The sequence below is a fragment of the Pinus tabuliformis genome, chromosome 9 (genome assembly GCF_031772625.1).
Source record: "Pinus tabuliformis cultivar Carrire ecotype Pingquan chromosome 9, CPIR1, whole genome shotgun sequence".
Lineage (NCBI taxonomy): Eukaryota > Viridiplantae > Streptophyta > Pinopsida > Pinales > Pinaceae > Pinus > Pinus tabuliformis.
The window spans coordinates 438,237,584-438,263,565 of NC_142307.1; the positions used below are offsets into that span (position 1 = coordinate 438,237,584).

Genomic DNA, 25,982 nt, shown 5'->3' on the forward strand with positions numbered 1-25,982 from the left:
CTTTGAATACACCCTAAATAACCCTTGGGTTTTTCATTAGGGCAGAGGGCACATCCTGGTTGCTTCCCTGTCAGTTCCTTCACTTTTTTCTTACTGGACATTTTGAAGATCTTATGGGGGGTCCCATCCTTCTATCCTTGTTAATTCTTGAAGATAGGTGGCCCCTTTTTTGTCTTCATTATGTTCTACTTTTCACTTTATTAAGCCCTGAGGTGAACTTCTCTTTAAGGTTATGTGAATTATTTTTCCGAAGTCCAAACTCTCTTTCGTAACTTTAAGTACTGCATGCATGACAGCAGGTTTTAAAGATGGGTTCTTCTTAATATTTGAGACTACAATACCAAGTGATTCAGATCAATTCCCTTGGAGAGCGGAGGCTATATATCTATGAGAGAGTCGAACATCTAAACGTTTTTAAAGTAAAAGAACAATGCATCTCATTGGAGTCTGGATTGCATTTTATTTTATTTTGTACTTTTCCACTATTTTTAAAAATTTCTGCAAATTTATGTACTAATCCATAGAGGAGACCTGCACTAGCATCCTACCTATGCTTTAGAAATCATTTTTGGTGTAGATAGTGGTGCAAGCCAAGTGAATGTCTATTTTCAGGCATGATAGCAAGTGAAATTGAATGCATTTCCATCTTTAAGATCAGTTTATTGAATTACTAAAATGAATAAATTTATGCTTGCAGGAGTAACATTCAAATATGCTTCTTGGCATAAGCTAATATTGCTGTTGGGTTGAAGCACCATGACTTCTCAACTACTTGTTAGTGATGCTGTAAAACATTCATTACTTTTACCACATGTGTGCACACAAGACAGCGACAAATCTTGTCTTGAAAATGGGCATGTAAATTTATGCAGTGGCAGGGAAGTTGCATTAAATGAAAGTTCAAGCACACAGATATATACTCAGAAAGCATCACAAGTACCTGAAGTGTCATCAGAGAATATGGTTATGATTCCCTACAGCATGAAAGTAGAACCCTTACAGTTTGAAGGGAAGACCAAGAAGCCTCAGTTTTTTCATGCTTGCAATGATTCTCTGGATGTTGGAGCACCATTATCAGTTCTTCCATGTGAAGTCTTATCAGAAATCGAGAATCACCGTTTATTGGAGCCCTTGGGTAATTGGTCTACATCTAAGAGCTTAGACAGTTTGCACCTTTATGAAAAGATGGATTTGCGTTTTTTTGAAGGCTTGAATTCATCTATCAATATTGGTTTATGTAACCATCAAAATCAAGAAAATAATCTGTATGGAACAAACTTTCATACATCACAGAATACAGAGTGTTCAGGATTGACGAAGGTCAAATTTGGACAACCTGTTTTCACCTACACCAATTCCTCTAATACGATAAAATCAACTACATCTGATGCGAGACAACTGGAACAGTTCCTTGAATCCCCTGTTAATAGTGTGTCTGATCAGTCTTCCAAAATTTCTCTGATTCAAATGGGAGATGAGCTCTCTGCAGCTCTCCAATCGGGATTCAGGAGAGATTTTGGAAACTGTGATTCAGAAACTCAAAATAAGGCAAAGCAAAGTTGTTCATTTAATGAGTTTGAGTTCGGCTCTGGCCAGATATGTATTGAACCAGATGGTGATGGATTGGATTTCCCCTCAATTCAGCATGAGATGATTGATTCTGTCTCAGGACTCTTATTGTTTTCAGAATCAAAGGAAAACCTTTTGGATGCTGTGGTAACTGGTTTTCCATCCAGTGTAAAGCCCAGCTCATGTTCTGTAACTAATGATGAGATTCCCTCTCAGTTTGATTATTTTCAGAAGGCTAATTTGACTCATACACTGATCAAGCCATATGAAAAAACATCCGAAGCACTAGAAATTTCTTATAATAGATCTGGATATGAACTTGAGGATTCTAAACAGGTTTCATTCTCTACTGAATTCCAAAACACTGCAAATGCAACTAGCAAAAAGGAATTGATTTCTATGGTTCAAAATTTGGTCAAAGATGAGAATGGAAAGGGATGTAAGGAAGCATGTCTAAAACAAGAAAATCAAGGAGATAAACCAATGATTTCAAGAAAAAGAAGTCGAACAGAGAAAACAACTAGACCAAGGCCCAAGGATCGGCAGCAAATTCAGGATCGTGTTCAAGAATTGAGGGTGATAGTCCCTAATGCAAATAAGGTTTCTATTGAAGTATTGATTTAAACTTTTTTTGTTTTGTAATTAGTTATTTTAATCAAAATTTTAAAATAAGCATGCAAAATTACTGCAAGTGCTTCTTGTAGGAGGTATCTGATTCATTTCTTTATTTTCATATTTATTATTCAATGATTCCATTTGGGGTTGGCTTGTGTCCAGTGCAGCATAGATGCTTTGCTTTTAAGGACTATCGCATACATAAAATTCTTACATACTATTACAGAGCATGATGGGAGATGGAGCTGCAAAGGAAAGATTAAGGTAAACTGATCCCTACCAGTAGAAATAGTCTGGATGCAGATACAGAAATTAGATAGTGTCTGCAGGCATGCCATTTTTGTGTTTTTAAATCACCGAAAAGCTTATGTTATTTATCATTATTTGGGTATTGAATAAAATGTTTGTTCCAGGTGTTAAGATATTGAAGCTTCTTTTGTAGGATTTTATACAGTTGCATAAAACTCCAGTCAACACAGAATAAAAGTTAAAACCCAAATCAACCCTGTCATAAGCTCTGTCAAAATGAATCCTAAAGTACATAGAATCCTGGCGAGTCTCTCTAGCTCATTCCATACACTCATACTGTAGAAACTGTCCAAAATAAGTCTCCCTCTCACAAAGCCAGTTTGTTCTGGGCCCTGGCCCAATACGCTTGCCATTATCCTCTTTATCCTCATTGCCAAAGCCTTGGCAATGATTTTGTAAGAGACATACAATATGTGATTGGCCTCCAAACGCTGATAGAATCTTTGGCAGCATTTTTGGGAATGCACTTAATGAGGCCTTTATTTAAAATTTTTGAGTGCCTCCCTCCCTAAATGCTAATTAGGCCATCCTAAAAAAAAATTCCTCACCAAACTATATGTTGCATTACCTTAAAGAACTCACAAGAGAGGTCATCCCAGGTACGTGATCGAGAATGTGTTTGGCTTCCACTTCCAGAATACTAGGCATGCTTTTCTCCAATGGCCATAAGAAAGAGAGCTTTCTCTTTTACATAGAAGGCTTTTCATTTGGTGAAACAAAGGCAGAGAAGATCAGAAACTGAAAGATTACCTGCATTCTCTTATTATCTACATAATGGGCTCTCTGTGGAGGGAAGTAACGCAGCTCAAGAATCAGGATAGTGATTCTGTAATCCCAAACCCTGGTGCATTTTTTCCCTAAATAGAATGGCTATTTTAGATTTAAGAATATAGTCCCTGACAATGAAACTACTATTTGATAAATGAACTATTGGGTTTATTGTGAAATCAATTGTTAATTTTAGGTATGTTCTATGCTTAGAGCAATTTATTTCAATTTTCACAGTAAGCTCAATATCTTTTCCAGATTAGCAATCACATCAGCGTTAAAGTAAACTGCAGATAGACATAAACATAAATCGGAGAAGACAAGCCAAGACAAGAGCACACAAGATGTGATGCAAGCCATGGACAAACCCCAATGTGGGGTAACCCTTGATCTATTCTTCTTATATGTTCTTCAATATTTCAGCAGAGAGAGAGAGATAGTACGTTTACAACAGAAGTCAACACTTTGACTTATCTAGGTAAGAGCATAGATCATCTCTAAGAAGATGATACATGAGATCAGTTGAAGACATGCTGCTTCAACTGATTCTTTAAGGTGACTCCTTCACCTATCATTGTGCTGCATTTCGTCATCATGCTGCACCTCACTGTGCTGCACCCATCATCACTATGCTGCATCTCATCATGCTTCATTAATCATGACTGTACCCATCACTATACTGCATTATGTACCATTGCTGCACCATGCTGCCATACTGACCTATGTGCTGGCTGCATCTTGCTTGCTTGTTGTCCCTAGCTTGCTTGTTATCCCTAGCATGCTTGTTGTCCTTTGCATGCTTGTTGTTGCATGCTATCTGTCATTTGCATGCTAGTTGTAACATTGCATGCTTGGTGTATTTAATGCTAAGTACCATACAACTGTCCCAATGTTAGTTAGATGTCCCTTTTATGCTGCTCTCCTTCGGAGACAGATGCTCCAGTTGTTCCGGTAGTTCCCGGTAGTTCTGGCTATTCCGGCTATTCCCGGCAGTTTCGACAGTTCCTGATAGTTTCGACTATTCCCGATAGTTCCTGGCAGTTCCGACAGTTCTGGCTGTTCCCGACAGTTCCGGTAGTTCCTGCAGTTCCAGCAGTTCTTGACAATTCCTACAGTTCTGGCTATTTCGGCTTCTGCCCTTTGTGTCAGCTTTCCCGGCTGTTTCGGCAGTTCCCGACAGTTCTGGCTTTTGCCCTCTGGATTAGGGCAGCATTACCCCTTAGGATCTCTCCTCCTACTAAAACCCAAAGACAAGTAGAGAGGAAGAGATACCAAGTGTGTTGAAATGGCTTGAAAGGCCACCTCTATTTATACTAAAACGTTGAGCACAAGTGGGGTTTATTTGGTTGCTGGCCGACCTTGACGAATTTTCCCATAACACAAATAAATTCATATCTCCATGAATACTTATTGGAATCGGATGATCTTTAGATCAATCCTTCACCCCTCGATGAGAGGGATCCAAGAAAAATATCAGCTTCCATTAATAAGATGACCCACATGAAGTTTGGCCCTAGTTTCCAATTTTAACACTCCCTCTCAACTAGGGAGAACTCCATCCGCTGATCCATATGTCTGACTGTACTATCTTTGCCATTAGTGCCCTACACTGCTCTGCTCTGCTGAGTTCTGCTTAGCTCTGCTCTGCTGAACCATGAAGAAGAAGAATTGATCGAGAATGTCTCATACCATTCTCTACTGACCTGAAGTCAGTTTCATCTAAAGAGAGTGTGTCACATCACTCTTAATCGCCCGAAGTCAGTTTTATTGATCCCATATCAATATCACAAGAGAATGTCTCAAACCACTCATATTGATCCCAGATCATTGGAGGTCATCCTAGCATAGGGAATACGGTAGATACATCGATGCGTCCATCGATAGTAATACTATGGTCCTTAACCCCATTTCCCTGCTCATTGATTAGATGAGAGGTACTTCCCATGAGTCCCAGACTGCGTGGGTAGGACCGTAGGATGCCTCGACAGGAGAACTAACCATCCTGTCCACAGGAGAACGAATCATCTTGCCCCAAAGTCGCCATGGGAGAACTAATCATCCCGGCCCACAGGAGAACTAATCATCCTGTTTCACAGTTTCCATGGGAGAACTAATCATCTCGGCCCACAGGAGAGCTAATCATCCTGTTTCACAGCTGCCACGGGAGAACTAGTCATCCCAGCCCACATGAGAAGTAATCATCCTGTTCCACAGTTGCCATGGGAGAACTAATCATCCTGGCCCACAGGAGAACTAATCATCCTGTTCCACAGTTGCCACAAGAGAATTAATCATCCCAACCCACAGGAGAACTAATCATCTGGTTCCACAGTTGCCACAGGAGAACTAATCATCCCGGCCCACAGGAGAACTAATCATCTTGTTCCACAGTTGCCATAGGAGAACTAATCATCCTGGCCCACAGGAGAACTAATCATCCTGTTCCACAGTCGCCATGGGGTATCACAGGGGAAGGTTGAATCTGTCATCCTGTACATAGCACACCACTAGGGGAGGGTGAGTCGCTCTGTGGTCATATGTTGCTCCAGTAAGTACCCTAAGCCTCCCAAAGCTCCTAGAGCTCAATGCATGCAAAATGCAGGACCCTTATAAGAAGGTATCTCAACGACTCCAAGTCGTTCGAGAAAGTCACAAATTTGACCTTTCCCCGGGGTTTTGACAAAATGTCTGCGACCTGTACATCAGTGTCAATGTGATGGAGTCTCCTCACTCATCGAATTACCATATCCAAGATAAGGCAGTATTTGATGTCTATTTGCTGGAGAAATCATCGAATACAGGATTCCTCGATAATCGAATCCCCCCTCTGCCTGTCACAGAGAATCACAATGGTATTCATCATGTGTACAAACATCTCACTGAAGAGCTTCCACAACTAGGCAGCTTCAGACGAGATCATACTCATAGCTATGTATTCGGTCTCAGCGGTGCTTATAGCAACCGACTTCTATTTCCCGCTCATCCATGATATCGAAGTAGAACCCAAAGAGAACCAGTGCTGAGAAGTGCTCTAGTGATCCTCCACACTGCCTACCCAGTCAGCATTTGAATAATCATGCAGCTTCATATTTTCGGCAGTGTATCTCAATCGATGAGAGATTGTGCCCCGAATATATCTCAGAAGATTCTTAGCACCAATCCAGTGAGGCTCAACCAAATATGAGCTCACCAAGCTAACTGCAAAACATATGTCCGGACGGAAGTTCACCAAGAACATCAATGCAAATGAGTTTATGGAACTTAGAGGCGTTTCCCAAATCTGGTTTGGCATCATCACCATATAACTTCTGAAAGTTAAGATCCTCGAGGTAGTCACGGGCTTGCAGTTTACCATTCCACATCCGGAATCCAACTCCCTCTTACTTTGTTAAGTTATGGTATGTTCTATGCTTATAACAGTTTACTTCTTTTTCTTATTATATTCCACCGATTAGCAATCACATGTACATAAAGTAAAGTGCAGATAGAACACTAAACGATCGACAGAAAACAAGCCAAGGCAAGAGACACAAGATGTGGCGGCTAGCCAGGGACAAACCCCACAATGTGTGGGGAAACCCTTTGATCAAATCTTCTTTTATCTTCAATAATTCAGCAGAGAGAAATAGTACAATAAATCTGATTCATATCAGCAGTAGCAAACCCTAGATCAGTAGCATCAGCATTAGCGGCTTCATTATCAAACTAGGGCAGACCATATCTCACAAACCGACAGTCGGATTGACTTCATTCCACCACCAAAAGTTTCGGCTTCCAGAGGAGGTTCAGATGAACCTACAACGCAGTTCAGATGAGGAGATCTTCTAGGCCATGCAAGTCAATCTTTACTTCTGCAGTTGCAGCTTCAATTTCAGCAGTTTCTGGCTTCAAACTAGGGCAGTCGATGTCTTGCAAACCGTTCGTCGGATTGACTTCATTCCACCACCAAAAGTTGCGGCTTTCAAAGGAGATTCAGATGAACCTACAGGGCAGTTCCAAAGAGGAGATCTTCTAGGCCACGCAAGTCAATCTTTACTTCTGCAGTTGCAGCTTCAAATTCAACAGCTTCCGGCTTCACATGTGTGAGAGAGAGAGACCCATTTCAACGCAGTAGAGAAGAGACTCATATTTGCGCAGTAGAGAGAGAGAGATGTGATGAGATGAGTGAGTCCAAATGAGGAAAAGTCCTCTTATATTTATACACAACGTTGGTGGGTGAATAGATGCGACTGTTGGGCTTCTGAGCCTACATGAGTTGTAGGTCGGCTTGATAATAATTCCATAATCAAAATAAATTCATATCTCCATAAATACTTATCGGAATTGGATGATCTTTATATCAATCCTACACCTCTCGACGAGAGGAATCTAATAAAAATATTATTAGCCATGAATAAGATGACCCACATGAAGTTTTGCCCTGGTTGCCAATTCTAACACTCCCTCTCAACCATGGAGAACTTCATCTGCAATCTGTCTATCGGTCGTTACTATTCATCCATCAAATGCACTGCCTTGTACAGCCTGACCCTTGCCCTACTCTGCTCTATTCTGCCTGTTCTGCTTTGTCTTGTTCTGCCCTGCACTGATCTGTATTGTTTTGCTCTGTTCCGCTTTGCTCTTGCATTGTTCTGTTCTCCTCTGCTTTTGTCCGAATTATGAAGAAGAAGAAATGATCGAGGATGTATCATACTGGCTCAAAGTTGGTCTCAGAGTATGTACCACTGGTCACAGACCAGTCTCAACCAACCCAAAGTCAGCGTCATAGTGAGTACAACTCTAATGGTCCCATACCAATAGCATCCTCCACTAACTCAAAGTCAGTCTCAGAGTATGTACCACTGATCCCAGACCAGTCTCAACCGACCCGAAGTCAACGTCATAGTATGGTACAACTCCTACCACTGGTCCCAGACCAGTATCATTGATCCCAGATCAATGGAGGTCATCCTAGCGTAGGGAGTACGGTAGTTACAATGATGCGTCCATCGGTACTACTATGGTCCCTAACTTCGTTTCCCTGCTCATTGATCAGATGAGAGGTACTTCCCATGAGTCCCAGACTGCATGGGTAGGATGCCTCGACAGGAGAACTAATCAATCCTGTCCTCACAAGAGAACACATCAATCCTGCTACAATTGCCATGGAGAACACATCAATCCAGGCCTCACAGGAGAACACATCAATCCTGCTACAATTTCCATGGAGAACACATCAATCCAGGCCTCACAGGAGAACACATCAATCCTGCTACAATCGCCATGGAGAACACATCAATCCAAGCTGCCATGGAGAACACATCAATCCAGGCCTCACAGGAGAACTAATCATCCTGCTACACAGGAGAGCGAATCATCCTGTTCCACAAGAGAGCGAATCATCTTGTCCCACAAGAGAGCGAATCATCTTGTTCCAGTGTGCACCACCAGGGGAGGGTGAGTCACCCTGTGGTCATATGTTGCTCCAGTAGGAACCGCAAGCCCTTAGAGCTCCCAGAGCTCAATGTATGCAACATGCAGGACCCTTGTACAAAGGTTTCTTGCCGACTCCAAGTCGTTTTGGAAAATCAAAGATTAGATCTTTCCTCGGGGCTTTGACAAGGTGTATCAACCTGTACATCATCTTAATGTGATGGAGCTTCCTTGCTCATCAACTTACCATATCCCAGATGATGTCTATCTGCTAGAGCAATTGACGAATACGGGATTCCTCAATAATCGAATCCCACCTCTAGTTGTTACAGAGAATCACAGTGGTATCCAATGTAAATCCAAATAGCTCACTGAAGAGCTTTCGCAACCAAACTGCCTCACACGAGGTTATGCTAGCAACAATATATCCTGCTTCGGCGGTGCTCAAAGCTACCGACTTCTGCTTCCTGTTCATTCCAGGATATCGAAGAAGATCCCAAGGTGAAACAGTACCCGGAAGTGCTCTTACGGTCCACCACACTGCCTGCCCAATCAACATCAGTATATCCAAGTAGTCTCACATCTCCGGCAGTGTATCTTAATCCATGAGAGATTGTGTCCTGAATCCAGTGAGGCTCAACCAACTATGAGCTCACAATGCTAACTGCAAAACATATGTTCGGACGGAGGTTCACCAAGAACATCAATGCGAATGAGTTTTTGAAACTCAGAGGCATTTCCCAAGTCTGGTCCGACATCACTACCATATAACTTCTAAAAGTTAAGATCCTCGAGGTAGTCACAGGCTTGCAGTCCATCATACCGAATCTTTCCAATATATTTACCACATATTTTCCTTGAGATAGGAAAATTTCCCTTGGCTTCTGCCACACTTCAAGTCCTTGGTCCTTCATTTCAAATTCAAAAACCATCTCCCTCTAACATTTGTGAATGAGAGGGTTTGCACCTGTTAGAAATAGGTCATCCACATACAACACCAGTATGAGAGGCTTGTCATCTTCAACCTTAAAGTAAAGGTTAGGATCAGCTTCACTCCTAGTGAATCCCAGCTTCATCAGGTAGCTATCGATCCTCTCATACCATGCTCGGGGTGCTTGCTTTAGCCCATAGAGAGCCTTCTTCAACCTGCATACATGAGATTTTCAATCATAAATCTCAAATCCTTTAGGTTGCTCCACATAGACCTCTTCTTTGATAGAACCATGCAAGAACTTAGTCTTAACATCCATCTGATGTAGGTTCTATCCTTGTGAAGTCATCTGTAAAAATGAGATAATATGAGTATTCTCCCAAGGAGTTCACAGGCATCATACCTGATATGTCTGAGTGAACTAGTTGTAATATATCGGAGGTCTTGCTTTGACTTGAAGGGAATGGTCCCCTTTTGAGCTTTCCTTCGCCACATCCCGGACATACACCTTCTTTCTCTACTTGGAATTCAGGCATCCCTGTTACCATCTGTCTTACATCGGGTAGAGCTTTGTAATGAAGGTGGGCAAACCTCTGATGCCAAAGTTCGGACTGAAGAGTTGTGTCACAAGACATGACACCTAGCGGACTTCCATCGACCTGATATAATGAATCAACACTAAACCCAAGAGTAAAGGCATTTCCATATACATACCTTGCCACTGCTTAAGGTTACCTTGTAGCCTTTGTCTTCCATTATCGAGATGGACACTAGGTTCTTTTTGAGGTCAGGTGCATTTAATACATCCTGGACTTTCTAGCCTTCTTGAATGGTTGTCCTCTTCCTCGATCCCCAGCTCTCCTCTTACCTTTGCTGTTGAATTTGTCATTCCTTTGATTTGCCATCAGAGAGATTTTGATCATTGTCCCAGTGTGAGTCCTTTCTATCAGGGAACTCCCTTGCATAGTGACCTGCTTTATCGCAGATGTGACATCATCCTTTTCTTCCACCCTTAGGTCCAGCCTTTCCTTTTGATTTAGACCCAGAATTATTTCTTTTCTTAGCATGAGAAGAAAAAGCAGCAGGAGGACCTTTAGGCAAGGGCATTTCCTGCTCGTCTACCCTTGATTGTTCTTGAATGCATCTAGCCATTGATTCCTCGAAACAAGGAATTATATTATAGTTCAAAAGAGTAGTCCTGAACACATACCATTCAAATGGAAATCCTCCAAGAGTTGTGAGTGCCATTTCTCTGTCAGTTATGGTTTCCCCAATAGATAGGAGATCGTTCTTGATCTCGGTGATTCTTAAGAAGTATGCTTGCATACTTTCATCTTTACCCTTCTTGATTTCCCTCAACTTATTTCTAAGAAACAAAACTTGATTTGCATCATTAACTTTAAATAAACTCACCAGTCTGTCGTAGATTTCCTTGGAGGTGTCTAGATCAGAGATGTAGGCCACCAAGCGCTTGTCGATAGAGTCTCGGATGATCTTCTTTGTTTTGACTTCTCCATTTTTCCATTTGTTCCAGGCAGCAGCAGATGCATTTGATGAAGGCTCAACAATATTTCCTCTTACATGGTCCAGCACTCCTTGATCTTCAAGGGTTAGATCGATAGACATCTTCCATCCGTGATAGTCAGCTTTCTCACGGAGCTTGTCTTCGGCAGGAAAGAGTGTTGAGGATCCCATAGTTCTTTTAGGATAGCCTTGCCAATCTTCTCTTCAATGATTGCTCTTGCTCTTGCTCGGGCTTTGTCTTCACCTCAGCTCTGATACCATGTTAAGTTATGGTATGTTCTATGCTTATAATAGTTTACTTTTTTTCTTATTATATTCCACCGATTAGCAATCACATGTACATAAAGTAAAGTGCAGATAGAACATTAAACGATCGACAGAAAACAAGCCAAGACAAGAGACACAAGATGTGGCGGCTAGCCAGGGACAAACCCCACAATGTGTTGGGAAACCCTTTGATCAAATCTTCTTTTATCTTCAATAATTCAGTAGAGAGAAATAGTACAATAAATCTGATTCATATCAGCAGTAGCAAACCCTAGATCAGTAGCATAAACATTAGCGGCTTCATTATCAAACTAGGGCAGACCATATCTCACAAACTGACAGTTGGATTGACTTCATTCCACCACCAAAAGTTTTGGCTTCCAGAGGAGGTTCAGAAGAACCTACAACGCAGTTCAGATGAGGAGATCTTCTAGGCCACGCAAGTCAATCTTTACTTCTGCAGTTGCAGCTTCAGTTTCAGCAGTTTCCGGCTTCAAACTAGGGCAGTCGATGTCTTGCAAACCGTTCGTCGGATTGACTTCATTCCACCACCAAAAGTTGCGGCTTTCAAAGGAGATTCAGATGAACCTACAACGCAGTTCCAAAGAGGAGATATTCTAGGCCACGCAAGTCAATCTTTACTTCTGCAGTTGTAGCTTCAAATTCAACAGCTTCCAGCTTCACATGTGTGAGAGAGAGAGACCCATTTCAGCGCAGTAGAGAAGAGACTCATATCTGCGCAGTAGAGAGAGAGAGATGTGATGAGATGAGTGAGTCCAAATGAGGAAAAGTCCTCTTATATTTATACACAACGTTGGTGGGTGAATAGATGCGACTGTTGGGCTTCTGAGCCTATATGAGTTGTAGGTCGGCTTGATAATAATTCCATAATCAAAATAAATTCATATCTCCATGAATACTTATCGGAATTGGATGATCTTTATATCAATCCTACACCTCTCGACGAGAGGAATCTAATAAAAATATTATTAGCCATGAATAAGATGACCCACATGAAGTTTTGCCCTGGTTGCCAATTTTAACATACTTTTGCAAGTGAGAGGATCTGTCCCTGTTTGAAATAGGTCGTCCTCAGAAGGTGCTGGTATGAGAGGTCTATCATCCACAACCTTCAAACAATGGTTCGGATTGGCTTCACTCTTAGTGAATATCAACTTCCTTAGATAGCTATCAATCCTCTCATACCACGCCCGGGGTGTTTTGCTTCAAGCCATAGAGGGCTTTCTTCCACTTGTATACATGAGATTCTCAATCATGAATCTCAAACTCCTCGGGTTGTTCCAAACCTGTGGACCTGCTGCATGAGGGGAATGGTCCCCTTATAAGATTTTCCTTCGGTACATCTCAGACATGTACCTTCATGCAGTGTTTTAAGATTCGCTTGGCTCGGAACCAACTCGGCCGAGTTGGTCCAAGTCAAGGCCTCACCGGGTTGACTCGACCAGTGAACCGGTTCGGCCGGCTGGGTTATTACCAAGCTGGATGGGTTGTCTAACAACTCGGCCAGCTCGGTAATAACTCGGTCGGGTTGGATGACAGTGGCCTGTGAACTAAAAAACAACGATTTTATTTTTTTATTTTTTTGCTTTTGGGGTACTCCAAAGTTTTCACTATGATACTTTAATGGTTTTTTGTCCCTAAATAAATTTATCTCGCTTGATCTTGAGAGGTTTGTTTAGGTGGTATCACATATGTAGTAGAGATTCCTTAAGGGATAGCTTCATTCTTCTTCAAAACCTTCCAATAGGTTCTTCAAAACATTTGATTCTTCATACCTGGGGTTCCTTGCTTTCTTTGAAGATTCGGTTGTTTCCGTGATGACCTGCATTACCTGTCATTCCTCTGATCATTGAAGATGTCCCTGGAATGATTGCTATCATCATCAAGTGATGTGTCCCTACCTCAAACACTCCTTCACATAATGGCTGAACTTATTACAACCAAGGCATCTGCCTTTCCTTCCACCCTTAGATCCGGGCTTCCCAGTGAAGTGATCTTTATGTAGGCCATCATAAACTTGTGTTGCGCAATTCTGATAATATTCTCTGCTTCGAATTCACCCTTGGTGAATTTGAAGAGGGATGAGGAATCCATTGATCCTTTTTTTTCCCTTTCTCCACTGTTTTCGGTGATTGCTCTTTCATTCTTGCTTGGGCATTGCCTTCACCTTAGCTCTGATACCATGTTAATTTTAGGTATGTTCTATGCTTAGAGCAATTATTTCAATTTTCACAGTAAGCTCAATATCTTTTCCAGATTAGCAATCACATCAGCATTAAAGTAAACTGCAGATAGAACATAAACATAAATCAGAGAAGACAAGCCAAGACAAGAGGACACAAGATGTGATGCTAGCTACGGACAAACCCCAATGTGGGGAAACCCTTGATCAATTCTTCTTATATGTTCTTCAAGAGTTCAGCAGAGAGAGAGAGAGTACGTTTACAACAGAAGTCAACACTTTGACTTATCTAGGTAAGAGCATAGATCATCTCTAAGAAGATGATACATGAGATTAGTTGAAGAGATGCTGCTTCAACTGATTCTCCAAGGTGACTCCTTCACTTATCGTTGTGCTGTATTTCATCATCATGCTGCACCTCACCGTGCTACACCCATCATCACTATGCTGCATCTCATCATGCTTCATTAATCATGACTGTACCCATCACTGTACTGCATTATGTGCCACTGTTGCACCATGTTGCCATACTGACCTATGTGTTGGCTGCATCTTGCTTGCTTGTTGTCCCTAGCTTGCTTGTTGTCCCTAGCATGCTTGTTGTCCTTTGCATGCCAGTTGCCCCTTGCATGCTTGGTGTATTTGCTGCTAAGTACCATACAACTATCCCAATGTTAGTTAGATGTCCCTTGCAGGCAACTCTCCTTTGGAGACAGATGCTCCGGTTGTTTCGGAAGTTCCTGGCAGTTCCGGCTGTTCCCGACAGTTCCGACACTTCCCAACAGTTCCGGCTGTTCCCGACAGTTCTGGCAGTTCCCCGCAGTTCTAGCAGTTCTGGTTGTTTTCAGTTGCTTCGGCAGTTCCCATAGTTCCCACAGTTCCCGGCAGTTCCGATAGTTCCGGCAGTTCCAGCAGTTCCGGGCAGTTCCCAGTAGTTCCGGCTATTCCGGTTGTTCCCGACAGTTCTGGCAGTTTCGGCTTCTGCCCTCTGCGTCAGCTTTCCCGGTTTTTCCGACAGTTCTGACTTCTGCCCTCTGGATGAGGGCAGCGTTATCCCTTAGGATGTCTCCTCCTACTAAAACCCAAAGACAAGTAGAGAGGAAGAGATCCCAAGTGTGTTGAAATGACTTGAAGGAAACCTCTATTTATACTAAAACATTTAGCACAAGTGGGGTTTATTTGGTTGCTGGTCGACCTTGATGAATTGTCCCATAACACACATAAATTCAACACACATAAATTCATATCTCCATGAATACTTATCGGAATCGGATGATCTTTAGATCAATCCTACACCTCTCGATGAGAGGGATCCAAGAAAAATATCAGCTTCCATTAATAAGATGACCCACATGAAGTTTGGCCCTAGTTGCCAATTTTAACATCAATACCAAGGTTGTTACCATTGGTAAACAATAAACTACAAGTTATGCTGGTTTTTTCCTCTTCATTTTATGTTTCATAAGGTATTGAATGAATTAATGGATCTATGATTGTCTTACCCATGTAATTTTCTGTCTAATAAATATGTGCTAAGAAAGTAGTTTTGGCACCTCCTTTACTCATATTTGTTCTTTCTTCTGAGTTGATTGCCATGTTGAACTTTTGAAGATTATTTTTACTTTTGAATCCCATCAAACCTCTATTGAAATTTTGTAACTATGGTTGGTCTTCATAATGTATATTTGGCCCTTGATGTATTTATATTGATTATTGTAAAGAATATTTTAAATGCTAGAGTCAAAAGAAAAATATATTTTGAGTCAAGTCCCATTTGGACTTTTAAAAGAAGAAAATTTGAATTTTTAAAATTGAAATTTTTGGCTCCAAGTTTGTCAAGTCGGCCTCCCTCCAAGTCATGTTGGCCCAGGCAAAGTCACACCTATTCGATCCAGGCAAAACACTATATATAGACAATTCGACCTTCTCCTCAAGGCACAAAATTTTCACTCTCTCAAGACAGTTTCTGGCTATGTAACCGGATTCGTCCTACGGGGGCCACGCATCGCAAATCCATCGAAACCGACACGATTCGTATGGATTCAAGTTCGGAAATCATGACACGTAGTGTCTGATCCGGACACGATCGAATCCGGATAATTTCCCGATCAAACACTACGTGTCACGATTTTCGGACTCAAATCCGGCAAAACAACGACCCACATGGCTTTTAAAAAGGGTTTTCCTCATTTCTTTTCGCACATTCACTCATTTAATTTGTTGTGGGTTTGTTGTGGGCGTTTAGGAGTAGGGAGCAAAGGGTGTGGGAGCATTTTCAAGGAGATTCAAGCAACAGGTAATTGCATTTTCTCTAATATTTTTGCATTTTTATTACAACAGTTTGCAAATGCATTTCTTTTACAAATTTGTGCATTTTTTGTTTATTTTTTAATAGTATTCATGGCTCAATCAAGGGTAGCAGGGAAGGCGCAAAGGAAAGGGAAGAATGTCCCCATTGGAGATGCTCCTCCTCTCCCAATTTCATCGGAGTCTGTTGCAAGTAATGTTGAGGGAAGACTTCCTCCTCAATGTAACATTGACAAATATCCCTTGTGGAAATATGTCACAAGAGAGCAAGGGCCAAGCAACAAGGTGAAGGGAGGAGGCAATGTGAGTTGGAAATGCAGCTATTGCCACAATACTTTCATGAGCACATATTTCCGTGTGAAAGGTCATTTGTTGGCTTTACCAGGTTGTGGGATTGGAGCTTGTACAAAGGTGCCTTTATCAAAGAGGAAAGAAATGGAAAGAGAGTCTAATGTTGGTATGGAATATGTGGTTGCAAAATAAAAAAAACCAAGAATGATGACCCCCTTCCATTCTTGAGGAAAGGCAGCAAAAAATTCCCATTTGAGAGTTCTAGTGGAGAACAAGCAGCAAAAAGAAAAGCAATTTCACTTGGTCCAATGGACAAGATTTTTTAGAAGGAGAAACGGGAAGATCTTGATCTCACGATTGCCTTTTTTTCTATCAAAACTTCATATCCTTCAATGTTGCATGCTCACCTCTATTTATTGAGACGTGCCGAGCTCTAACTCAAGGGACTCCATCAGAGTATGTGCCTCCTGGGTGAGAGAAGATTAGAAACACATTTTTGACGAAGGCAAAAAAAGAGGTGGAAAAAATGCTTGAGCCGATTAAAGCATCATGGCCAACATCTAGGGTTAGCATTGTGTCTGATGGATGGACAGATCCAGCATGACACCCACTCATCAACTTCATGGTGTCTTCCTTGAATGGTCCAGACTCCAGTTTTCTTGAAAGAAGTGGATGCACTTGGACAATAGAAGGATGCACAATATATGGGTGAGTTTTTAATTAAAGTTATTGAAGATGTAGGTGTTGATTCTTGTGTGAAAGTCACCACAGATAATGCACCTGTTTGCAAGGTTGCTGGCATGATTATGGAAGTTGAATATCCACAAGTGTTTTGGACACCTTGCATTGTCCATTCATTGAACTTAGCACTGAAATCTATTGCTTCTGATGTGCTTTGGATTGGTAACATTATTGAGGATGCACGACATATCCATTACTTTGTACAAAACCATACAAATTCCCTCACTATCTACAAGGAGTACAACAATATATCGTTGTTGAATATTGCGGATACACGATTTACCTTTTCATTCATCATGTTGAAGAGGTTGAGGGAGGTCAAGACCGCTCTTAGGGCCATGGTTATTTCAGAGTTTTGGTCTTTTTGGAGAAAGACAGATTAGATAGTCGACAAAAGAGTGAAGGACACAGTGTTAGATTATTCTTGGTGGGAGAGGGTAGATCTAGTTATTCAGATCATGGACCCTATCATTTCCTTGCTTCGATTTGCAGATGCATACCAACCCATCCTAGGAGAGGTTTATGAGGGATGGGATTCCATGATTGAGTCTGTGAGGAGCATTATTTTATAGACTGAGTGCCCCGAGTATGAGACATCATTAGAGGCCTTCTGTGGTGCTATACAGGATATTCTTGTCAGCAGATGGGACAAGAATTGCACACCTTTACATTGTTTGGCTCACTCATTGAACCCAAAATACTACAGCCATGAGTGGTTGAATAGTGGACCTTCCCACAGATTCCCTCCTCACATGGATTGTGAAATATCACGTGAAATCTCACAGGGGAGTAAAGATGCATTCATGTGGGTTTTTCAGGATCGAGCATCCCTTGATGAGGTGGAGGATGCCTTTGTAGAGTTTTCCACTGGCACTGGTTGATTTGTAGGATATGATCTGATTAGAGATGGGGGACTAAGAAGCTTTATTCTTGGTGGGAAAATCATGGGGCACCTTGCCCTCCTCTATAGCAGTTAGCCATAAAGGCTCCTCTCTCAGATGACTTCATCCTCTCGTTGTGAGAGGAATTGGAGCGCATATGGGAATTTGTATAGTGTCAAGAAGAGCAGGCTTGAGCATTCCAGGGCAAAGACAATGGTGTATGTGCACACAACCTTCTCTTGAATTTTCTAAGTCTATCTGTTAGAAAATTAATCTGTATTCTGCTGGTTTATTTCTTCCACTTGTTTGAATTCGAACAAGTTATTTAAAACATTTAAATACCGAAATAAACACAATATAGTCACAACATTTAGAGATCAACAACTAAAAGAAAACAAACACACAAGTGACACCGTATTTTTGGACAAATGTCCCTGGAAAAACCTAATGCGGGAAAACCGGTGCAGCTATTCTGAGGGTATATTATTAAGCAGTATTTCCTTGAGTACAACTGGGTGTCTGACTGGCTCACCCAACAGAGAAAAATACACAGCAGCAATACCTCCCTATTCGGAAACAGGTATTCAGAAAACTTGTTCCATGAAACCCTCTCCAGCGGCTTTGAAACTCAGCGCTGGCCCTTCTGGCCTCTGCGTAAGCCTCCTCCTGCTCTGTGTCAGCCTCAAACCTCTCTGCGTTAGCCCTCTGAGACACTGCGCAACCTCTGGGACTCTCCGCATCACTCCAACTGCTCTCTGCGTGGATGACACAGTCCCTCTGGCCTCTGCGTTGTCTCTCCTGGGCTCTGCGTGGCTTGAACTGGCTGCTACCTCTCGCTATTTGTTTTTGCGTTGGTCTCTCGGCATTGTCTTTGCCTCTCTGTCCAGTACTCACTGCCCCTCACTGTTGATCACTAATTCACTTTTGCTTAGCAACCCCGCTTTAGCAAAATGAATGACTAATCACTTTGGCGTGTTCTCCAACTGACCCTCAAGCCTCCTCTTATACTTTTCTCGTTGGTCCTTCAACGGTCGAGATTCAATCTCTAATCAACGGCTAAGATTAGGTTTGGCTTGATCCATGAATTTTGGAATCTTCTAACCCAATTTTATATTAATACCCATTAATATTTTATTTTTCCTAAGTTTAGACTTACGAACTCCAATAAAAATATTAATTATTTTAGTATCTCCCAAACTGGTTAGAATCTGCCCAAACCATTTCCGGGTCTTGGAGATCTCATGTGCTTTAGCCTCTCCACCAATTTTCATGGTAGAGCATATCCGATGCTACCCCAAATAAACACTCCCTCTTAGCAAGGACTGTGCTCTAGTAATACTCTTCATTGAGCATCACAATGATTACCCGACACCTGTACCTGTGCTGGTGCTAGGCCTCCTTGCCCAACATCCTCTGCACTGCTGCATCCTGTACTGTTGCCCATGGCCCTGCCATTGCCACTGCTGCATCCGTACGATAGTTCCCTCTGCATCCGTGCTGCTGCTGGTCCATCCTCCCAACACTGCATCTGCATTGCATCCCCCTCTCATCATGCTGCATCATGCTACTACAAACTGCTACTGCTACTGCACTGTAACTCAATTACTGAGAAGTAACTGATTGACCCAACTTCTGACATCCCTATCAGGCTAGAAACACTCTCGATGTTGAAGCTCTCTCTGCCGCTAACAAGTGCTCCCTCTACTAACCTCTGCGCTGCTGCAACAACTCCCTACATCTTGCTCCGTTGCACACCTCTCTGTGCCATCCTGCACCATTGCAACACTCCCGTGCCTCTCGCACTGTTGCAACCTGCTAGCCTCGCGCTGCTAGAGGACTCCTGCATTGTAGCACTCTCTGCTGCTTCATCCGCATCCGTCTCTACCGTAATCCGCCAGTCTTGCTACTCTTTCCTCAGGGCTCCTATAGGAAGGTATAGTCCAAGAGGTTGGGTACTTTAAGGATCTTGCCCCTCATCGCTTGTAGTCCTCCTGACTACAGCTCGATGTCTCCCCACGTCTTCTCTAGAGGTACGTGAGCACTCATGGCACAATCGTTATCCTCCTTGATTTCCTTCTCTGCCTTTGTTGGCGCTGCCTTAGAGTCAGACGCCTCTCCCTTGTTCTTCTTCCTTGGACACTGGTTCGCATAATGACCCAGTTCCCCACTGTGGAAGCACTTGACCTTGGAGAGGTCCTTCTTCTTCCTCTTTTCCTGCTTTCCTGTAGATGACAGAGCTGCATCTTCTTCCTCTTCCTTCTTGATCCAAACTCCTTTGCTGCTACTTCCCATCTTGGTCAGCCGTCTGATCTCTTCTTGACGAAGAGCTGCCCACAATTCTTCCCAATCTGGAAGATTCACCCTACCCAATATGCTCTGGACAAATGTCTCCCACTCCTCGGAAACTGCGTTTAGTGTGGTTCTTACTATCAACTGCTGATTCGGTGTGGCCCCTATGGAAGTTAGTTGGTCCCGGATCTCCTTCAATCGACTGAGGAAGAGATCTATTTGCTCGCCCTTCTGCATCTGGTATGACCGTAGCTGATTCTCAAGAAGCATCTTCCTCTGCACGGAAGTATGTTGGTACAACGTCTTCAAGGTATCCCACATTTCCTTTGCCATCTCCTTCTCGGCAATATGTTGGACCACATGATCCTTGACCCCATCAAGGATGATGCATTTTGCCTTGGACATTGCCTCCTCGTACCTTTCATTAGCTACTAGGTCAACTAGGATAGCCATTACTCTCAAGGCAAAGCCCTTGATGCGATGTCTGTCTAGAATGGACAGGATCCTGGTCTTCCAGACCACAAAAGTGGACGCTCCGTCCAACCTATCTTGATCCCTCAGCCCATTCACAACCATCTCTCTGCTCTTCTCTGTCGACTCCTCCGAGTCTCTCTACTTCCTGGCTGGAAGTTCTCGATTCGACTCCTGCTGAGTCTCTCTACTTCCCGTGTGGAAGTTCTCGGTTCAACTCCTCTGAGTTTCTCTACTTCCGTCTGGAAGTTCTCTTCTAGACTCTCTCTGAGTCCCGATTTTCCTCCTGGAAATCCTTCTGTCAACCGTCAAGTTGCCCCTCTCCGATCGTCTGTGCAACTGCAACACTGATCCGGATTCCTTGGCTAGAAATCCACCTTGGAAGCAACTCCCTCTACCTTGGTTTTTCCCTGTTAGGTACTGTTCTGACCACAATACCCCACCAACTTCGCTCCCACAAACTATCCACAGCTTCCTTCGCCCCAACAACTGAAGGATTGAGCCTCTTGGCTCTGTGCAATCTCAACACTGGAAAAACAACTCCCTCAGCCAACTGCATCAGCCCTCTTGGCCTCTACATGGCTCTGCGTGAGCTTGTTTCTACCCTCCTTAGCCTCTGTGCTGGCCTATCTCAGGCCCGGATTGATGATGCAGTCCCTTTGAGTCAACCCTTCCGCTGTCGCTTTCAGCAAGGATCATCTCTGTCACTCGAGACAACTGAATTTGCTGCAAATGCTCTGCTCAGCTAATGCCTTCAGCTTTCCTGTGATTTGCAACCACACTCTGATACCATGTTGAATTTTCTAAGTCTATCTGTTAGAAATTTAATCTGTATTTTGCTGGTTTATCTATTCTACTTGTTTGAATTCGAACAAGTTTTTTAGAACATTTAAATACCGAAATAGACACAATACAGTCACAACATCTACAAATCAACAACCGAAAGAAAAAAAACACACAAGTGAAACCGTTATTTTTGGACAAATGTCCCCGGAAAAATCCAATACGGGAAAACCAGTGCTGCTATTATGAGGGTATATTGTTATGAAGTATTTCCTTGAGTACAACTTGGTGCCTAACTGGCTCACCTGACAGAGAAAAATACATGGCAACAATACCTCTCTATTCGGAAATAGGTATTTAGAAAACCTGTCCCACAAAACCCTCTCCAATGGCTCTGAAGCTTTGCGCTGGCCCTTCTGGCCTCTGCATCAGCCTCCTGCTGCTCTGCGTCAGCCTCAAACTTCTCTGCGCCAACCCTCTAAGCCACTATGCAGCCTCTAGGATCCTCTGCGTCACTCCAACTTCTCTCTACATGGATGACGTAGTCCCTCTAGCCTCTATGCTGTCTCTGCTGGGCTCTCCGTGGCCTGAACTGGCTACTGCCTCTCGCTCTCTGCTTTTGTGCTGGTCTCTTGGCACTGTCTCTGCCTCTCTGTCCAGTACTCACTCCCCTCGTTGCTGATCACTGATTCTCTTTTCTTTAGCAACCCCGCTCTAGCAAAATGAATCACTGATCACTCTGGTGTGTTCTCCAACTGATCCTTAAGCCTCCTCTTATACTTTTCTCGTTGTCCTTCAACGACTGAGATTAAATCTCTAATCAATTGCTAAGATTAGATTTTGCTTGATCCATGACTTTTGGAACCTTCTAACCCAGTTTTATATAATACCCATCAATATTTTATTTTTCCTAAGTTTAGACTTAGGAACTCCATTAAAAATATTAATTATTTTAATATCTCCCAAATCGGTTAGAATTTGCCCAAACCATTTATGGGTCTTGGATATCTCATGTGCTTTATCCTCTCCACTAATTTTAATGGCTAGAGCACATCCGATGCTACCCCACATCTGATGCTACCCCAAATCAATACATTCGTCTTATTTATAGGCAGAGGGAAGAGTGGTTGAAGGGAAAGACAAAGATGTGGGATGTCTTTCCTGAGGATATGGGTCTGGACAACAGTGTTGAGTTGGTATTGGCCAACATGGATCTCAATGATCCAGTGCTAGAGCCTGTCAGATTTGATGATGTTGATACTGTAGAGGGATCATCCTCTGTGCTAGCCTATCTCAGGCCCGGACTGATGACGCAATCCCTTTGAGTCAACCCTTCCGCTGTCGCTTTCTGCAAGGATCATCTCTGTCACTCAGGACAACTGAATTTGCTGCAAATGCTCTGCTCAGCTGATGCCTTCAGCTTTCCTGTGATTTGCAACCACGCTCTGATACCATGTTGAATTTTCTAAGTCTATCCGTTAGAAAATTAATCTGTATTCTGCTGGTTTATTTCTTCTACTTGTTCGAATTCGAACAAATTATTTAAAAAATTTAAATACAAAAATGAACACAATATAGTCACAACATCTACAGATCAACAACTGAAAGAAAACAAACACACAAGTGACACCGTTATTTTTGGACAAATGTCCCGGGAAAAACCCAATGCGGGAAAACCGGTGCAGCTATTTTGAGGGTATATTGTGATGAAGTATTTCCTTGAGTACAACTTTGTGCCTAACTGGCTCACCGACAGAGAAAAATCACGGCAACAATACCTCTCTATTAGGAAATAGGTATTCAGAAAACCTGTCCCACAAAACCCTCTCCATTGGCTCTAAAGCTCTGCGTTGGCCCTTCTGGCCTCTGCATCAGCCTCCTTCTGCTCTGCGTCAGCCTCAAACTTCTCTGCGCCAACCCTCTAAGGCACTACGCAACCTCTGGGATCCTCTGCATCACTCCAGCTTCTCTCTGCATGGATGACGTAGTCCCTCTAGCCTCTGCGCTGTCTTTGCTGGGCTCTCCGTGGCTTGAGCTGGCTACTGCCTCTCGCTCTCTGTTTTTGTGCTGGTCTCTTGGCACTGTCTTTGCCTCTTTGTCCAATACTCACTGCCTCTCGCTGTTGATCACTAATTAAATTTTTCTTAGCAACCTCGCTCTAGCAAAATGAATGACTGATCACTCTGGTGTGTTCTCCCACTGACCCTCAAGCCTCCTCTTATACTTTTCTCGTTGTCCTTCAACGACTGAGATTAAATCTCTAATCAACTACTAAGATTAGATTTGGCTTGATCCATGACTTTTGGAACCTTCTAACCCAGTTTTATATAATACCCATTAATATTTTATTTTTTCTAAGTTTAGATTTAGGAACTCCATTAAAAATATTAATTATTTTAATATCTCCCAAACCGGTTAGAATTTGCCCAAACCATTTATGGGTTTTGGAGATCTCATGTGCTTTATTCTCTCCACCAATTTTAATAGCTAGAGCACATCCGATGCTACCCCAAATCAATACCGTCGTCTTATTTACAGGCAGAGGGAAGAGTGGTTGAAGGGAAAGAAAAAGCTGTGGGATGTCTTTCCTGAGGATATGGGTCTCGACAACAGTGCTGAGTTGGCATTGGCCAACATGGATCTCAATGATCCAGTGCTAGAGCCTGTCAGATTTGATGATGGTGATACTGTAGAGGGATCATCCTCCACACCAGCAGATGTAAAGATGACTTTGGATACAGAAGAGTAGGATGCAGTAGAGGAGAGTAGTGGTACTAGTGACCATGATGATCAGGATAATGACTCTGATTTTGATGATGACTACGAGGATTTCTGACTTATGAGTCATGAATTACCTACTACCTTGAGGCTTGTATACTTGTAGTTGTTTTATATTTTGTATTTGATGTTTCTATTTGCCATTGGCATTACACTACCTATGTAACACATTTTGATTATGATGACTTAATGAGAAACTACAATTGTCAGTATCTTTATCTTACTATCTTGTCTTTCATCTATTGGATCATTGATGAATTGAATACGTATTATGAATCATGATTTATCATTTATGTCACAATTGTATTTGTATGTACTATGTACCATGCATAATGTTACTTAATACTTTGTAAATAGTAAACCTTACATGTAGATGAAGATCTATGTTTGAAATCAATGAATTTGTATCATGAATGAGAATGTGTAAGAAATATCTAATTTTTAATATATATATATATATATATATATATATATATATATATCTTTTAAATATATATATATATATATATATATATATATATTTAAAAGATATATATATATATATATATATATATATATATAATGATATATAACGTATCCGAACGTGTCCTGTTCCGGGTCAACGTTTTTGATTTGGGGTAGCATCGGATGTGCTCTAGCCACGAAAGTTGGTGGAGGGGTTGGGGCACATGAGATCTCCAATACCTAGAAAGTGTTTGGGCATATTCTAAACAGATCAGGAGATATTAAAATAATTAATATTTTTAATGGGAAAATAAAATATTAATGTGTATTAATATGAATCTATGTTAGAGTGGTCCAAAAGACATGGATCAAGCCAGATCTAATCTTAGCTGTTGATTAGGGACTTAATCTCGGCCGTTGAGATGTCAACAGGAAAAGTGTAAGAGGAGGCTTGAAGGTCACTTGGAGAATACACCAGAGTGATCAGTGATTCTATTCTCTAGAGCGGGGTTTGCTAAGAGAGATAGAATCAGTGATTGGGAGAGCAGCTGAGGGGCATTGAATATAGAGAGACAGAGAGGCAGAGATAGTGCCGGGATAGCAACAGAGCAGCTGGAGAGAGAGACGTAGGAGCAGCTAGTGCTCACGCAGGGCCACGCAGAGGCAGCTAAGTGCTGCGCAGAGCACCAGAGGGTCCAGCGTCGCTGACACAAAGGCTCAAAGAGCTGACGCAAGGCTTCTTGCAGCTGACGCGATGCCAACGCTGGGCTAGGAGAGGTTGACGTAATCCATATTGGGCAGACGCTGGGGTTTCTGGGGCAGATTGGTGTTGAATAGCTACCGGAAGGATTATCCGGGGTTTCAGCCAGTAGATTTGTTAAAAATCGAGAGGTATTACTGCTAAGGAAATTCTTTGTTGGGTAGGCCAGTTTCGGCACCCAGATTGTACTCTGATATTGTTTAATAAGAAAACCCTCAGATAGTTGCACCGGTTTTCCCGCATTAGGTTTTTCCGGGGACATTAGTCCAAAAATAATGGTGTCATATGGTGTGTTTGTTCTTGTTTCTTTTAGTTGCTGATCTGTAATATGTTGAGCATGCACTAGTGTTTATTTTCAGTATTTACATCGTAAATTTGTTAAGGAAAAATAAAAAGTAGGTAGGAATAAATTAGATAAAGTGCATGGAGGGTTTCTAACTGAGTAAACTTAGAAACTTCAACAAACGTGTTTGTATCTGACACTTGAATCCCCGTATCCGTCGAATCCTGAATCCACGTGTCAGGTGACTTAGGTTTTTGGGCATCCTAGCGAAGAACAAGAAGGACAATGTAGATGAAAAAAAGGACAAATTACATCTTTTTCTCTCTCTCTCATGCTCGCACGTGTGGATAAACTCT

At 42.2% G+C, this 25,982-nt stretch overlaps 1 protein-coding gene across 7 annotated transcripts in view; it reads left to right on the plus strand.

Moving 5' to 3' along the window:
- Positions 1-25,982, plus strand: part of LOC149149044 (uncharacterized) — a 180,759-nt gene that overhangs the window by 87,815 nt on the left and 66,962 nt on the right. For 6 of the 7 annotated variants that reach the window (XM_089439582.1, XM_089439581.1, XM_089439584.1 and 3 more), the window contains 2 exons: positions 698-2,181; positions 2,347-2,448. In XM_089439582.1, the coding sequence (XP_089295708.1) occupies positions 757-2,181; positions 2,347-2,448 (1,527 nt within the window). In that variant the 5' untranslated portion in view covers positions 698-756. The remainder of the gene's footprint in view (positions 1-697; positions 2,182-2,346; positions 2,449-25,982) is intronic. The other variant, XM_089439587.1, reaches the window with a different exon arrangement.